The sequence below is a fragment of the Macrobrachium nipponense genome, chromosome 8, assembly GCF_015104395.2.
Source record: "Macrobrachium nipponense isolate FS-2020 chromosome 8, ASM1510439v2, whole genome shotgun sequence".
NCBI lineage: Eukaryota > Metazoa > Arthropoda > Malacostraca > Decapoda > Palaemonidae > Macrobrachium > Macrobrachium nipponense.
This window is the reverse complement of record NC_087203.1, coordinates 109,088,348-109,107,214: the sequence shown is the minus strand read 5'-3', so window position 1 is coordinate 109,107,214 and position 18,867 is coordinate 109,088,348. Positions and strand designations below refer to the sequence as shown.

Sequence of the window (18,867 nt, the reverse complement as noted above, 5' to 3'; positions counted from 1 at the left end):
TCAGTGACTAAACTCAAAAGACTTTCACGTTATGTGAGAGTATTTCTTTCTGCACATCATCTCATTCTCATATATTTCCAGCTATAATAACTGTACATGAGATAGACACAACTGAATTTATGATATCAATGTGGAGAGGGAAGGTATACTGGTCATATCGGAGTGAATATGACTTTATAAGAAAAAAAACGTGATCAGGATGTCATTTCAATCAGAATAACTAATGGGTTGGTGAATATGATTTTAATAGAATTTTGTTCATGTGGAAAATTCTCCACGTGGACGTTTGGTTGAAAGTCCAATAAAATAGGAAAATACTTGCGCTAGATTATGCGCATAGCTAAACCTGGATGAATATAGTGATTTACGAGTTAATGTAGGTATGGTATGCGATAATATCCATGAAAAGACACAACGGCAAAACATTATAACATCTCTAAAGTAATGGTCAACAGGAATGGAATGAAATATAAAATTTAGGCCAAAAGCCAAGCGCCTGGACCTATGAGATCAATCAGCACTAAAAGGAAAACTGACAATAAGGTTTGAAAGGCATAACTGGAGGAAAACCTCGCAGCTGCACCATGAAACAATTGATAGGAGAGGGTGGAAAGGAAGTTAGAAGAAAGAGAATATGAACGGAGGTACAGTAAACGGAATGAAAGGGGGTCGCAAAGTAATGCCTCGTATCCAACAGCTACTATAGTAGCCAATCACAGGGCTGGAAACTCTCAGTCTCTCTCAAGAGTTCACATGGGCAGGATCATTCAGGAGAGGTGGAACGTACATCCTGCCTATGTGAACTCTCGAGAGAGACTGAGAGTTTCCAGCCCTGTGATTGGCTTATCAACAGCCAATCAGGAGCGTCGTAAGGGATTGGCCTAGACATCAAATGCACAGTTGATGTGAATCTTCTATAGATGTTCTGATATGAATTTATCTTTTTCTAAATAGGAAATCTTTTACCTCTTTGTTATGGAAATGCAGGAAAAGTTGCTAACTAGTCATCCATGACTTAGGTTACAGTGGAAAACACATCTCTCAATCGAGACATTCGGCCTTTCACTTTTATTATTGAATCAGAGACAGAAGCCGTTATCAGGATGTGGAAACGGCGACAGTCGGCGACTTTGGGGATGATTAGGCGGTTTTGACTTCCTAACAGGATTATTCCAAGAATATTTGCATACATTACATACATATATACATATATATATGTGTGTACGTGTAAATACATTCTTCTATTAAAACAGGATACGTCTCAAGTATAAAGGGACCATTAAAAGAACTGTATTTCGGTGGACTAACTTCCACCCTTACCAAGTAGTTGATGAGGGCGGAAGTTAGACCGCCGAAATATAGTCCTTAGCTTTAAACCAGTGTTTTAATGGGCCTTTTATACTTTATATATATATATATATATATTATATATATATATTATATATATATATATATATATACGTATAATATATATATATATATTATAATATTATATTATATACACACTCGATATGTTAACAGGAATCCTGGTACTGTTCAGGGACACGTGAGAGATTGTCAAGTCATTCCTGAATGAATTCATTTGCAATCAGATCGGTGGTCTTGTATCTAAAAACCAAAAATAGCAAAAGCAACTGCTGACATTCCTTATAAATCCCGTCCTAATACCCACTCACACTTCCTTGAAAGTCTGGAGCGTACATTTAAAAATTTAAAAGAACAAAAAGATGGAGGTTTTAGAGGTCTGGAGTGTATATTTAAAAAAAAAAAGATTGGAGGTTAAAATATATATTATAAAAAAAGAGAATATGAAAATATTTGCAGTAATTACGACGGATATTATTAGCGGTCAAAGTACAACGAACGCGAGAGGAAGCAATTTAGAAGATAACACCCAGGCAAGAAAATTGGATGAAAGGAACAACCAGTCAGTGATCAAATGGAATTCTCATCAACCGTGCATTTGATGTCTAGGCCAGTCCCTTACGACGCTCCTGATTGGCTGTTGATAACCAATCACAGGGCTGGAAACTCTCAGTCTCTCTCGAGAGTTCACATGGGTAGGATCTATGTTCCACCTCTCCTGAGGCATACGTCTTTTAGGAGAGGTGGAACATACATCCTTCCTATGTGAACTCTCTCGAGAGACTGAGAGTTTCCAGCCCTGTGATTGGCTTATCAACAGCCAATCAGGAGCGTCGTAAGGGACGGGCCTATAGGCATCAAATGCACGGTTGATGTGAATCTACTATAGCAATCTAAAGTATATATCGGAGCTCACAAAGACAAACAACTAGAAATCTTGTGAAATGTTGTCCTTCAAGATATAAGATTAAAGCCAGAGGGAAGCCTTTGCGAGGGGAAATGTCCTAACGGGTCTCTGAGAAGACAGAGATGTCTTGAAATTATTTAGTGGGTTATTGAACGCCCTCGATGGCGGTCAGAGACCTGATAGAATGACATCTATATAAATTAGAATAATGGGGTTAGAGGCGGTTCTTGAAGGGGAGTTAGCAGTCCCAAGAGGATGTCAGGAGGGTCTTTGGTGTCTTTGGCAAACAAAAGGATCTCAGGGGTCTGTCTACAGTACTATAACAGCCAGACTGTTCTGACGAAGATATCTGTTTCCCCAATTATAATTATAGGAGCTAGCGCGCTGGAACCCGACGCTGCTGTTTACCCTAACCCTCCCGATCCCCTACCTACCCCGGCCCCCGGCCCTGCTTGTCTCCCCGACCCTCGGTCACCTACCTACCTCGCCCCACCCAGGCCTGATAAACAGGCTTGTAGCAGGAGGATGAATGGCTCCCTACCATCTCGCTCCCCTACCTACCCCACACCCCACCCGGGGCAGACAAACAGGTTTACAGGAGGAAGGTGGATTTTTCTCCTACCCTCCCATTCTCCTACCTACCTGGCCCCCACCCAAGCCGGACAAACAGGTTTGCAGAAGGAGGATGGATGTCTCCACTACCCTCTCGATCCCTACCTACCCGCACCGAAGGTGGATGTTTCCCTGTCCTCCCATTCTCTTACCTACCCCACCCCACCCTTGGCGGACAAACAAGTTTGCAGGAGGAGGGTGGATGTCTCCCCTACTTTCCCGTTCCCTACTTACCAGGGTGGACAAATCGGTTTGCAGGGGAGGGGGGCCTGTGTCATGTCTTCCCTACTGTCACACCAGGAGGAAGACAAACAAGATCCACACGGATTTTATTATTGTAGAAAAATAAATGAGTAACGTTACGCTTGCTATTCAGTTATCAAATAAATAAATATTGAAAACTCTCATATGTTTCCATAAACATTACCTAGATCCGTGCTGACATATCTGGTACCGGTATGGATAAAATAAAACGAGAATGCTTTCTGCATACAACTTTATAATGGATTTCAGTACTGAATAACAACCTATGATTTCCGTGACTGCTGTTCTCGCTGTCGGCATCACAACCTGATAATGGCTCACTCTAGGCATTTTACAATCGTAAAAAGAAATGAAGAAAGTCTCGACTTAAACACACATTTCCACCATAACCCGAAGTCACAGATGATTGTTAACTTTAAGTGCGCTTTCTTACCAATGAATAAGATCATTTTTCTATCTAGGAATGATCTCCGGTATACGAACGCTGGACTATGCAGTAAGAAATCAAGAGGCTGACTTTCTCATAAATAGCAGAATGCAGCTCAGAATTCCTACGCCACTCATTGCTGCGAATATAATGGTCCAGGTAAAAACAAGTCTCTGGGTCAGATTCTTCCTATAGCAAACGAAAACCTGAGCAGGAAACATTAAAATTCCCCCGAAGAGAAAGTGAAGGGAGAAGAACTCCCCGAATTCCCCGAGCCAACGTTCCCGTTGTAATTACGACTTCTTATTGACTTTTCCTACTCAAAAAGTTGATTTGGAGCGATTTCCTCCCCCGTGGGACCTCAGAGAGGGATGCCATTCTATATTAGTCATATATTGGTCATTCTTCGTATTGCACTGATACACATTATTATTTGCATATCCGTATGTTCCCCTCCCCGTAGGAGGGTACTTCCGTCAGTGGACCTCATGCGCACTGTAGGCATTACTTAAGGTTTTTTGCAGCGTGCCTTCGGCCCCTAGCTGCAACCACTTTCGTTCCTTTTACTGTACCTCCTTTCATATTCTCTTTCTCCATCTTACTTTCCACCCTCTCCTAACACTTGGTTCATAGTGCAACTGCTTTGAGGTTTTCCTCTTGTTTACGCCTTTCAAACCTTTTACTCTTAATTGCCTCGTAGATCCCAGTGCTTGGCCTTTGGCCTAAATTTTATAATGAACTCAACTCATACCTGTATGTTCTGTCGACTGTTTTTAAGACGAATATCGATATGACCGGACTTTCAGAATAGTCATTACAGGTCATTGGCCTGTTTCTACGATCGTTTCGGTTTTTCAATGCAGCGCTACGTGAGAGAAAACGCTAGAAAAATACTATCAATAAATATCTGAAATGATCGATGTAGAAGTGACGTTGGGGAAAACATTATATTTATCACCATGACATTATTACTGTGTGCATAATTAATCACCCGCTGCCTTTGCATACCTGCATGTTCTGTCTGTTCTGTCGACTGTCTATAAGGAAACTTTATTATATACTATAGATTTAGGCCACACGCCAATCACTGGGACCTATGAGGTCATTCAGCCCTGAAAAGGAAATTAACAGTAAAAGGTTTGAAAGGTGAAAACGAGAGGAAAACCTCAAAACTGTTGAGCTATGAATCAACTGTTAGGAGAGGGTGGACGGTAAGATGGAATAAAGAGAATATGAACGGGGGTACAGTAAAAGGAACGAAAGGTGACATCAGAAGCGGGATAAGTCAGAACCTTATCCGCTGTTTCTCCGTTCCTGACGTCACATCGAACAGAGTTCGTCATGCAAAGCTCGACCATGAAGACGGGTCTTAACGCCTACAGTGCACCGCATGAGATCCAATGACGGCACTATCCCCCTACGGAAGACTGTCATCAAGACGATGATCAATGTGACCAAACTTGTGGGATGGTAATTGAATGAAAGTAAAAATTTCACTTAGTTTTATCATTGTGTTTTGTAACTCAAGTCAATTTTTGAAATGCGGTCCCTTAATCGAGCGTATATTGATTTCCGATGGGGACGACTACTGCAAAAATTCCTTCGGTTTTCCACCCTTCAGTGAAATGGATGTTCATTGAAGCATATGCAATTTCGGACGCAGAAGATGATGGGTCTTTTTATTTCCTTAGTCTTCGTTTTATTAAAATCGCACTTGGAGTCGTATTTATAACGGTTCATTGATTTATCTGACAATAGGAAAGTCTTGACGATACGATATTTATAATATCTGCTTGAGGCATATTACCGCCATGACAAAGAAATCGTAATATGCGTTTATAGACAGTAATAAGGACCCAAATTTTAAATTAATAATCGTTTGGGCTTTCCCCAGCCTGAGTAAGCCAAGCTCTCCCCCGTTATTGATAGTTTTGGCACTAATAGTATTACGCTAACTACGTTTGGGGTTTATTTTCTGTACCACACAATGGAAATAAGTTGGAAATAAGTTATTATCAAGGAAGCCTAATTCGAGGGACAAGGATGATGACATCTAGGCGGAGAATTGAGCAAAAAAATACTTTGGTCAATTACGAATATTCTTCAGAAAATGGAAAACTCAAAAGTTGAACTTTTCTTTGCCACATTTCTTGAGCTTCCTGGAAATTTTATACCAAAACATTGTTGAATCCTAAATCTTCCAGAGAGCAGCTGAATCCCCATAACCTGTATACTTAATTAAAAAAAAATAATAAAATCCTCCAGCATGTGTTTTCGAAAGGCGTTTCGACATTTGGCTCCGAATCACTCACTAATCGTTCTGAAATCAAGCCCCGTAGGGGTAGTGCCGTCAGTGGATCTCATGCGGTGCACTGTAGGCATTTATTAAGGTTCCTTACAGCGTGCCTTTAACCCCCTAGCTTGCAACCCATTTCGTTCCATTTACTGTACTTCCTTTCATATTCTCTTCTTCCATCTTACTTTCCGCCCTCTCCTAACAATTGACTCATAGTGCAACTGCTTTGAGGTTTTCCTTCTGTTACGCCTTTATACGCTTTTCCTCTCAAATTCAGCGCTGAATGACCTCATAGGTCCCAGTGCCTGGTATTTGGCCTAAATTTTATGTTCAATTCAATCCCGAAATCAAAGAGGAAGCCGATGGAAAGCCAATACAAATATGAAGAACACAAAGCATCCGATTAATGACGCTGCAATCTGCGATTCCACGCTGTCGTTTTTGACAACGCGACATTTTGTCCTGCAATCAAATGATACCATCGAGTTACCACAGATTATTTTCAATTATACATACAATCCAAATGCAAAAAGAACTCGAATGGAGCAAATTGTATGCGCTTGCATGATGTCGATTTTGATAACGCTGCGTTGTTTTTGATAGTTAAATCACGTAATTTAGATATTTGCAATTACAAATACAAATGCAAAACGCGAAAGCACAAATTGCATGAGCTTGTAAGTTGTTGTTTTTGTATAAAGGCAAGTTGCTTTTTGATCATCAAATGGTGCAATGTAATATACTCTTAATTACAAATACAATGCAAATGCAAAACTCAAAAGCATTATATGCGCTAGTACGCAGTCGTTTTTGATAACGGCCAAGTTGTTTTCGATAAACAAGTAATGCCTTCGACAGGTTCCATAACATCTTGCAATTACAACGCCGATATAAAACACCGCGTATCGGCCAAGTAGAGAGAGAGAGAGAGAGAGAGAGAGAGAGAGAGAGAGAGAGAGAGAGAAATTGCGGGGGAAAGTGGATATATTTTCGTAACGGTAAACAATTCCCCGTAGAAAACGAAAAAGACTCGAGTCTATAGGATGACAGTCAGATGCTATAGTAGATTCACATCAACCTTGCATTTGATGTCTAGGCCCGTCCTTTACGACGCTCCTGATTGGCTGTTGATAGGCCAATCACAGGGCTGGAAACTCTCAGTCTCTCCAGAGAGTTCACATGGGCAGGATGTCTGTTCTACCTATCCTGAGGTATACGTTTGAAAGACGTATCCCTCAGGAGAGGAGGAACATACATCCGGCCTAAGTGAACTCGAGAGAGAGAGAGAGACTGAGAGTTTCCAGCCCTGTGACTGGCTTACCAACAGCCAATCAGGAGCGTCGTAAGGGACGGGCCTAGACATCAAATGCACGGTTGATGTTTATCTACTATAGTGTGTCCAGGAATGCAGGTTTCTCTCTCTCTCTCTCTCTCTCGGGCGTCGTGTGCGCGACTCGTAGTACCTGTTTCTGCCATCATTTCGGTGTTCAGTGCAGCGCTACGTGAGGGAAAACGCTTGAAGAAGAATGTCGTCCATAAATATCTGAAATGGTCGATGTAGTAGTGACGTTGGTGAAAACATTATATTTACCATCATTTTTTTTTTTTTTTTTATTTTTGTAACACCTCAACTGAACGGACCTGGACTTAGCGGACTTCTGTACTTATTTTATTATTATTATTATTATTATTATTATTATTATTATTATTATTATATTATTATTATTAGATAAATTAATTAAACCCATTCACACGGAAAAAGCAAACAGGGACCATCGACTTAATATTCAAGCTTCCAAAGAATGTTGGATTAAACCTTCCACTGCAGACCTCACACTACAGCGGTAACTGATTATGATACAGAGCCAGTGATTTTTTCATCACCCGAGACATCTGAGCGGCATGTCACGACGCTAGCCACCATACCAGTTACCATATAATGACCTTGTGAAGTAGCCAGCGTCATTTGGTGAAAGCATTATTATATTCATAACTATCATGTTTTTTTTCATTCATCAGTTCCTCGTTGGACGAGTGGTTTACGTGCTCGCCTACCGATTCAGTAGTCGCGGTTCGACTCCCCCGTCAGCAAACGTTTTGATCAGAGGAAGTTATTTCTGTTGATTAGAAATTCATTTCTCGAAATAATATTGTGGTTCGGATCCCACAAAAAGCTGACGGTCTTGTTGCAAGGTAACCGATTGGTTCCTAGCCACGTAAAAATTATCTAATCCTTCGGAGAGCTGCTAATCATCACAGTGGTCTGGTTAGACTTAGCTATACTTAACTTTTTTGTCAAGTAACACCTCAAACTTATCGAACCCCGATTCACAGGACTTCTATACTTATGAGCTGCCATATAACGAATATTTTTCCCTTATATCACCATTTTTAGATATGATACATTTAGTAGATATATCTCTTTAAATTGAATGTTGAGTGTAAACAAACGCTTAGGTCAGGAACTATGTGGAAATGCTGTTGGCTGTAAGTACCTATAACATATTTAAGTGCAGTTATGAGATAGTCCTTGTTACTTAAATACTTCGTTACTTATCATAGAGGCCAGACACCCACATGTTGTTTAAATTATGTTGATGCTGCTGCTATATTTCAGCTGCCACTTTGCAGTTTTGTTAATACAAGTTTTTATCTTTTACTTTAACCTTATAAACCTAATATAATCAAAGAAATGTTACATAGCAAATCAAAGAAATGTTGCATACCAAACAAAATCAAAGAAAACTTACATACTGAAGAAGATCCAAGAAAAGTTACATACCACCAAAGAAAAAGAAAAGTTACAAAAAACAGAAAAGAAAAGTTACATACCAAAGAAAATCAAAGAAAAGTTACGTACCAAAGAAAATCAAAGAAAAGTTACATGCAAAGTCACAAAGAAAAGTTACATACCAAAAAAAGAGCAAAATGTATTTAATATACCAAAGAAAATCAAGGGAAAGTTACATTTCAAATAAAATCAAAGAAAAGTTACATACCAAAAAAAGGTACATACCAAATAAAATCAAAGAAAAGAAAATCAAAGAAAATTTACATACCAAATAAAATCAAAGAAAAGAAAATCAAAGAAAATTTACATACCAAATAAAATCAAAGAAAAGTAAGCTGTACAAGTCGTAAAGTGAGTTGTCAGTCAATAAATCCACTCGGACTCTTCCAGATTTATAGAACGCTTAACGGTCTAGCGTAAAAATTTACGATCGAAAATGTCTTACGAAATTCGATGTATGTGAATAACAGCACGCGGCGTCTCGGAGAAAATTTCACTTTCCGCCAACATTACTTGTCATGTCCCCAAGCGCTGTCTACCACACTCTAAGAGATTCACACGGATGCACACTCAATTTTAATGTTCTACGTACAGTTATACACACACACACACATATATATATATGTGCGTGTGTGACAATTGCAGTACGTGAAAATAATCTGGACATAGTTTTTCATTTTCTCTTTGTGGCGAAGAAGCTAAAAATATGATTCCATGTAAAGTGTGACTGCTCTCTCTCTCTCTCTCTGTCTTCTCGTCTGCTCTCTTCTCCTCTCTCTCGTCTCTCTCTCCATTCCGTCTCTCTCTCTCTCTCAGTTCTATTTGTTTTTAATTTGTCTCTTTGGCGGCGAATAAGCTAGAAATCTGATTCCATGCAAAGTGTGACTGCTCTCTCTCTCTCTCTCTTTTTCTCTCTCTCTCTCTTTCTCTCTCTCTCTCAATATATATAGTTTTTCATTTTCTCTTTATGGCGAAGAAGCTAAAAATCGAAAATTAGTGGAAAAATTTATACAGTTCTCCATGTAAAGTGTGACTGCTACCTCTCCTCTCTCTCTCTTAGTATATATATATATATATTCAAAATTAAAAGTTTTCTTTAGCACTAAAGAAGTATGCTGAATAATCCTTTAGCCCAAAGTTCTCAGCTTCAGGCATGAAAGACTTTTTAAGTGAAAGGGAATTGTGACAAAATTTTCAATAAGTATGTGTATCTTTTTTATCTGCAGTCGTTACTTTCACCAATTCGAATTTATTTCGTTCCCCTCGTGATAACTCACGTGCGACTGACGCGCCATTCATCTGATACTCCGTCATCTGTATGTTACTAAGGATCATTTTGCCGGCGATCATAATGGCGCCTTTCACTCCAATAACTTAAGTCTGGTCATTTGTCTGGTTATTTATGTTATATGTTCAACTTACGCTTCAGACTAACTTGGTTCGGAAAAAGTCTGCGACGACTCTTGAAGCGAATTTGACTTGCTAACTTAATCTGAAAGCAAAGTCGTCATTCTTGTAGGACTCTTGAAGCAAATTTGACTTGCTAACTTAATCTGAAAGTAAAGTCGTCTTTGTTGAAGGATTCTTGAAGCGAATTCGACTTGCTAACTTAATCTGCAGTAAGTCGTGGTCTTGTTTACTGAAAGATTCTCTTTGAAGCGAATTTTGCTTGCTAACTTAATCTGAAGTAAGTCGTCTTTACTGAAGGATTCTTGAACGAAGATGCTTTCTACTAATCTTGCAAGTAAGTCGTCTTTACTGAAGGATTCTTGAAGCGAATTTGACTTGCTAACTTAATCTGCAAGTAAAGTCGTCTTTACTGAAGGATTCTTGAAGCGAATTTGACTTATTAACTTATTCTACAAGTCAAGGCGTCTTTGTTTGGGCAGTTCGTGGCACCCTACAGAAAAAAGTATAAACCCATTTTAAGAAAAGTCGAATTTGGGACCGTCACCCATGATGGAATAGAGTGAACATAGAATTTAGACCAAAGGCCAAACGCTGGCACCTGAGGTCATTCAGCGCTGAAAGGGAAATTGAGAGTAAAAAGGATTGAAAGGTGTAACAGGAAGAAAACCTCAAAGCAGTTGCACTATGAATCAATTGTCAGAAAAGGGTGGACAGTGCGATGGGAAGAAAGAGAATATGAACGGAGGTACTGTAAAAGGAATGAAAGGCCTACAGTGCACAGCAATTGGTGCACTGGCGGCGCTACACCCCCTTCGGGGACCACCCATAATGGCGGAGAGCAAGTGTTAAAAAAAAATTTTAAACAGTCTTAAATTTATATCATTAACGGATATGACATTTACGTTTACTTTCACGCTACGCATTTCCTTGGATCTTTCAAAGAACACCGACTAAAATTCATTTTTCACTCATATACTGAATCAAGTGAATTGCTGTTACACACTCACACACACACACACACAAATATATATATATACGCAGAAAAAAGGTAAAAGCGGCAAAAGCGACTGTAAGTATTCTAGTTCCATAGCAATACTTAATATACCTTAGAAGGTAAAACAGATGAGAGAACTGATACCGAAAGCAAAACTGGTTCTGGACAAGGAGGAGGGTGTGTAAATCAAGTTTTTGCTACAAAACTGACATCTGGAAAGTTTGAAAGCAAAGGAGAAAGGTTTCGGTATGACTGATAGAAGTAATGTGAAAGGCGTTGAGAATATATATGTCATAGAAGATAAGTTACTGAGAGCAATTAAAAGTGGAAGTGAAGAGTATGTTAGAATAAGTAGCCAGGAGAGTGACTTGTTTGGTGTAAAAGATGGTCTGCAACACGGGTAAATTAGAAAAATGGGACTGAAATTTTTCTTAATAAAATGTATTAGTAGTTCTTACTTAAAGAAGCGAATATCCTTACATCCCCATCGGAAGTTTCATCTTTACATACTGTTGACAGATTAGCCTGTACTGACTGTAACATCCGGTACAGAGGCAGATGTAAGCGTTGATTGCAAAACAGAATTTCTGAGCACAATGGGAAGAGTATCAGAACGTGACTACCTCTCACAAAACCATCACATTCACGTGACTCAGCTGTTAACAGATCCCTCTCACCAACAAGACCATAGATTCGAGCTCCGAGACTTCAAAATGCCTAAACAAGACTTTAGACATACAAGATCTTACAAAATATCTTGTATCACAAGAAGACAAAGCTAGGAATTGATGGCAAAATCCGACTCATTCAACTCTCCGTTATTATTATTATTATTATTATTATTATTATTGTTGTTGTTGTTGTGTTGTTGTTGTTGTTGTTGGAAAAGTAAATCCACAATAGTATGTCTGTTTGGTTTTGTGGATTTACTTTTCCATTTTATTGACTCATGTGATTATGGGTTTTCTTTGAATTATTATTATTATTATTATTATTATTATTATTATTATTATTATTATTATTATTATTATTGTTGTTGTTGTTGTTGTTGTTGTTTTGTTGTTGGAAAAGTAAATCCACAACAGTATGTTCTGTTGTTTTGTGGATTTACTTTTCCATTTTTATTGACTCAGTGATTATGGGTTCTTTGAATTATTATTATTATATATTATTATTATTATTACTATTATTATTATTCAGAAGATGAAACCTGTTCATATGGAACAAGCCCACCAAAGGGGCCACTGACTTGAAATTTACTCTTCAAAAAAGAAATGGTGTTCATTAGGAACAAGTAAGACGAGGTAAAGGGAAATACAGAAATCACTGGGATTTTTGAGGTCATTCAGAGCTGGAAAGGAAATTGAGAGTAAGAGGTTTGAAAGATGTAACAGGAGGAAAACCTCAAAGCAGTTGCATTTTGAAATAATCGTTAGGAGAGGGTTGATAGCAAGATGGAGGAAATATAATATGAATGGAGGCACAGTAAAAGGAATGAAAGGGGTTGCAGCTAGGGGCCGAAGGGACGCTGCAAAGAACCTTTAACTATGTAAACTGAAGGAAACACAATTATGGATAATTGTTACAGAATACTGTATACCGTTATCGGCATAAAAAGAAAAAAATAAAAAGGGAGATTTTTGTGTGTCAATATTTTATCCTGTTTTACTTTTCAGAAGATACATAATACTCATCTAACGAATTTTAGCAATCTGTCTAAACGCAACCAAGATAATGTGGAATGAAATGTTAATTTTCAGTTAAATGTAACAATAAAATCATTTTCCTTCATTCTATTTCGTTTGTGTTCTTGCCATTTGCTAATTTCCTTAGCCATGAACTGATTGATTAAACGAGATGCAATTTTGAACATCAACTCTTAGAATACCAGTTAAGCAATGAAAGTAAGAGACAAAAACGTAAATGCTATGGAGAGAGAGAGAGAGAGAGAGAGAGAGAGAGAGAGAGAGAGAGAGAGAGAGAGAGAGAGAAGCAATCAACCAGCAGCATCTTTTGTTTCTTTTCTCCAAGATCATCATCGAACCCTTCTACAGCTTATTCCAGCACCTCCCTCCTCCCTCCCTCCCCAGTTCCCAAGGACACCCAAGCGAAGAACCCATGACCTTTGTCAGCCAAGCCCACATCTTCAAGGTCACTATGGGTAGGAAAGGAGGGGAATCGAGCCGGAGAAGAGAAGAGAAATGAGAAGAGAACCGTGACAGACACATAACGAAAAGTATCAATTACCTTGTGAAGTAAGAAAAATGATTAGCCTCGACTTGCTCTGTTGAAATGCCCCAGGGTCAGCAGGCATTATGTTTGGGTGGTGGGTGAGGAGCTCATCGGAGGATTTCTCAAGACAGCAGACGTTTCCTAGGGTCAGTTTCACAGCTGTGAGGTGCTCGGAACACCTTCTAGAGTCATGAAATGGAACATAACATTCAAGCGCGGGGACCTCTAAGGAAACTGAGAGTAAAAAGGTTTGAAAGGTGCAACAGATGGAAGAAAGAGACTATGAACGCAGGTACAGTAAAAGGAATGGAAAAAAAGTAAAACACTTACCACTTTAGATTACAAAACGGGGCACCTTTTTTTTGGTAAGAACATATACTGCAAAGCTATTCCCCAGAGGTTAATTCTCATTACCACACTCTCTTTGCTCAAGCCTAGCCAGGCATTTTCATTTCTTTCTAAACACCTTAGACTAGTTGTTAACCTGGTCAGAATTATGTAATTCCATTCAGCACCTGGTGTTTGCTATAGACAATACACCCGAGTAGACTATTTAATCTTCGATTCAGTAACTGTGGATAATCATTGACGTGGTAAATCACCAAAATGGATGTGGGATCATTTAAATCTAAATTAGCCAAGAAAATTACCATCATGATAAAATACCACTTTTCTCATTAAAGCAAATGAGAAATGTTCACAACTTCAATGACAGAAAAGACAACAGAAAAGAACCTTGAAATTGCATAACCAATAACCTTCCCAGTGCGAATTGAACATATGGGCGATGATATAAAATACTCATGACATCCATAATAAGAGCCACCTGGTGAGTAAATACCTCATTCTTTTCTCCTATTAAATGATTAAGTGACTCGCTGTTTCCGGATGGGGAAAGGACACCAGTGTGACGAAGGGAAAAATTCTTTAAAAGTGAACGTAATGAGTCATTTTTCGAGTAGAGAAATCAGGTGCTTGATTAAAAAGCCTTGATACCTCAAAAATAACACTATTCATATTGTGTGCTGTGCTGGGTGGTGTATTGATCCCATTACTTAGAAAAAAAAAAAACACTAGTCCTCTGGGCCATGGAGCTTATACGCCTCCCTTATCGATACTACAGTTCTTTTGATATTGCAAAGATATAAGTAGTGCTTCTAGATTTGCTAGAGCAGTAATTAGGGCATAATGTTGAAAGATAACTTCAGTAGTTTGGTTGGAGATGGTTCAATCCCTGTAACAGATCTCAAATGGACAGCTAATATTGCACATATAAAATTAAGTATAAAACTGCGTTATATATATATATATATATATATATATATATATATATATATATATACATATACTACATACATACATACATACATATATATATATATATATATATATATATATATATATATATATAATATATATATATAGATATATATAGTATAAGCCACGAGGGAAAATAAACAATGTGCCTTATACCTTTATATATGGATTTATCACGTTCCTAACTTTCGTGCTTCAGTTATACATATATTATATGTAATATAAGTACGTATGTATTTATGTTTGTGTATATATACACAAAATAATATTCATTGTTTATATCCATTACACATATTAATTTCCAGTTCTAAGCAAGTTATTTTAGGATGACGTGTTGGCCCCACGCCCTGGCTGTGATCCACCGCAGACGCCTAATTACCCCATGTAAAATTCACTGCTTAATTTAACAGAGGAACGCTACATCTAACAGACCAAGCCTACATGAAAGAGTGGAAACCTGATTAAAAGATTTAAAATTGTATGACGACGATATAAGCCCTAAAATAAAAATCGAAGCGTTTAAAGGACACTAACCTGTGTGGAAATACTAACAAATTAAGAAAAAAAAACACACATTACCTTTCTTTGTGAAGTTAGGAAACCGCCATCCTCTCTTCTCCATCTTCTCTTTGACTCCTCCAAGCTTCTCCCTGAATCCTTGACCACGCCCTCCAGAGGGTCTCCTGACAAACGCGTCCTTCAGATCTAATGACTCACACTTAACCAACCTCCCGCGTTTGTTCACCTTACTGGAGTCTGATTCCTCCTTTCTAGATGTTGATTTCCGATGGAAATATCGCCCTGGGTTGGTAGGGTTCTGGGTATGAGGGGGCATGTCATAGCTTGAGGGATTCGGTTCACAGGAGGAATCAGACGCGGAGACTGTCAAGCCGGAATCAGGAGACGCAGTGCCGTTCTGGGCACTCGGACGAATGAGGGTCTCCACGTCTAGATTCAACGCAGAAAGTACCCGACGGTGCCCTGCCCTAACTCGCTCATACTCATCTAGAACTTCCTCGACTAGCGACCTCCTCGCCCAAGAGTGGACGTCCCAGTTTTCGGGGATCTCTTCGTAGATATTTTCGGAGGCTATGGAACCTCCGTAACTGTCAGAATCCTCTAGGGCAGCCTGAGCCTTGATGACATCGACTGGGCATACGAAACCTTCCCCGGCGTAAGAATAAACGCCCTCCTCTTCCTCCTCTTGGCGGAGCTGTCTCTCCACGTGCAGCGGGTTTTTGGCTGAGAAGGCCAAGGGAACAGCATCAGACTCCAGGTGTCCCATCACCACGAAGCAAGACCCATCTTCCTGCTGGAGGGACGAGCCTAAGAGATTGTGTGGACAGGGTGTTTCGGGGGAATGAGGTCTAAGGAAACAGGGGTCCTCGTCCCATCTTCCTGCCGGAGGAGGAGGTGGTGGGGGTGGGGGATGATCATGGGCACCAAAGTGCAGATTAGACTGTGGCCCATGAGGGTGATAGTGTAACCGACGCGGTGGCGGACGGGGCACTGGAGGGTACGGAGGGTATGTATGGTGGTGATGATGATGCTGACGATTACGTAATGTCTGTAGGTACTCCGAACTGTGGGGCAAAGGTAGAGACAGAGGACCAGAGAACGGACTCGCGCTCACCATACCCAGTAAGGATGCCCCACCAGGAGGCAAGGAGATGCCCCCAGTTGACCTCCTGAAAGCTCCGTAATGATCATGGGCATGATGGATGTGAGCGGGGTGGGTTAGGCGTTGTCTTACGGGTGGTGTAGCGTATTGTGCTGAATATATGGTGAATTCTGATGCCACACCCCCCTCCATCACGCTCGTTCTTCAAGCATCACACCTGCAAGAAAAAAAATACATTAAAAATACAATATTAACTACAGAACCCACCATGACTTATAACTTACAAACCATTCAGGTAATGTATACCTCATCCAAAAGGAACCTCTACAAAAGCATTTTTTTTTTCTTGTCCACAGGATATGGTTAGTTGTCGAAATACTGTCAAACTAAGCTGGCAAAAGTACTAAACACAGTTCTTCGTTAAATTCTCCAATGGCAAAGGTTTTACACTTCTAAGACCGGATTAACGCAGGGGAGAATGCAAATATTTATAAGACGTATGATAAACGCTAATACAGCTAGCTGATTGGAAGAGTGAATTGCATATCTGTCTATCAATTTGGTAGCCAGAGTTTGGTCCCCGCTGCTGCCGAGACGGAACCAGAGGAATTTACTTCTGGTGATTACAAATTCATTTCTCGATGTAATGTGGTTCGGATCCCACAACAGGCTGTAGGCTCCGTTACTAAGTAACCAATTGGTTCCTAGCCGCGTAAAGAAAAAAAATGTAATCCTTCGGGTCAGCCCTAAGAGAGCTGTTAATCAGCTCAGTGTTCTGGTTAAACTAAGGTATAAAACTTAACTTTAAACGAAAACTAGAGCTATGCTTGAGTCCCTCAGGTCTATGATTCATTTCAAATAACTTTCAGAATAATTTCCAGTATTATTAAGTTAATAAAAGGGATGCACCATCAGTTTCATTAGTTCCAAGATATCATTATTAACCAAAGTGCAGGTGTCATGTTTTCAAAATAACTGCAATACTCTGAAAAAGCTATGGAAGTTACCATACTTCAAATTCGAAAAGCATCCATGTTATGGCGGTAGTTAAGTTATACCTCAGTTCCAACAAAAGTCTAACATTCAATCAAACATGGCCGGTGGTTGTCCCCTTCATTATTATTATTATTATTATTATTATTATTATTATTATTATTATTATTATTATTCAAAGAAACCTCATAATCTCATGAGTCAATAAAATAAAATGGGAAATCACAGTCCTCCAATTTGACTGGGTGGTATTTATAGTGCTGGGGTTCCAGGGTTGTATCCTGCCATCCTTAGGATCCATCCTTATTGGATTTTTATTATTATTATATTATTATTATTATTATTATTATTATTATTATTATTATTTTATTATTATTATTATTATTATTATTATTATTATTTTCAAAGAAACCTCATAATCTCATGAGTTAATAAAATAAAATGGGAAAGTAAATCCACAATAATATGTCTGTTTGATCTTGTTATTTAAAATAAAAAGCAGCTTTCTGCTTTGTATTTTAAATAACAAGATCAAAACAGACATATTATTGTGGATTTACTTTTCCATTATAATTATTATTATTACTCTTATTATTATTATTATTATTATTATTATTATTATTATTATTATTATTATTATTATTATTATTATTATTATACTGATAATGAGTCAATAATACATCAGAACATGATAAAAGACCATGAACTTTCCAAAGACCTGAAAGTCATATATGAAGAATGAGAGAGCAGAGAGAACAAACAAACAAACAAACAAACAATCACTCCAAATATTTGGAAAACAGTTCATCTAAACAATTACCTCTTTTTTTCCCGTCGTCTTTATTTTCCCGATTTGTTGCATCAGAAAAAAAGGTACCAGAAAGCACTACAGATAAAAAAACGAGAGAGAGAGAGAGAGGAGAGAGAGAGAGAGAGAGAGAGAGAGAGAGAGAGATTTCCGTGGTGAGTCAGCAAACAAAAAGTTAACGTCTTCGTTTTGTGACGAATCTTCGTCACTTCATTTATCACAGGAAAACCTGATAATGACAATTGGAAACCTTTACGTAATAATCCGCTGTTTTGAACAGAAACTAATAAACTGAGAGGTGAAAGGAACCAAATGGGAAAGGAATGATTACACAAGAATATTAATATGCGTAGTATGCTATTGTCTCTCCTTCCTACTTTCAAGTACAAAACTAAAACACAGGAGCGCTGAGGCGTTGAATAACTCTCATTTACGAGAGACTGGTTTCCTCTATGGTATTCTACCATCAGGACAAGATTATAATTAAATATAACACCTCCTGCAAAGTAAGGTTTATTTGAAGGAAGTATCTTTCATCCGCTTTCATGACAGACATCGACTAGAAAGCATTACTTCTATTATAATGACGAGGCAGAAGTGAATCAAGAATCGTAATGGTGGTAATTTCGATCTAACTTCTCAAATAATAGAAATAGTATAGATATTTTTGGAAATCTGAGCGCATTTTGAAGTTATATAAGAGCTGTATTGAGTCAATAATGCATCAAACAGGTGTGACACACCATTCCAACTTTATATATATATATATATATATATATATATATATATATATATATATATATATATATATATATATATGTGTATATTAT

The 18,867-nt window shown here is 38.5% G+C and overlaps 1 protein-coding gene across 1 annotated transcript in view; it reads right to left on the bottom strand.

The window, feature by feature from the left end:
* Positions 1-18,867, bottom strand: part of LOC135222957 (uncharacterized) — a 172,293-nt gene that overhangs the window by 105,946 nt on the left and 47,480 nt on the right. The window contains exon 3 of the mRNA XM_064261423.1: positions 15,195-16,453. Coding sequence (XP_064117493.1) covers positions 15,195-16,428 — 1,234 coding nt within the window. The 5' untranslated portion in view covers positions 16,429-16,453. The remainder of the gene's footprint in view (positions 1-15,194; positions 16,454-18,867) is intronic.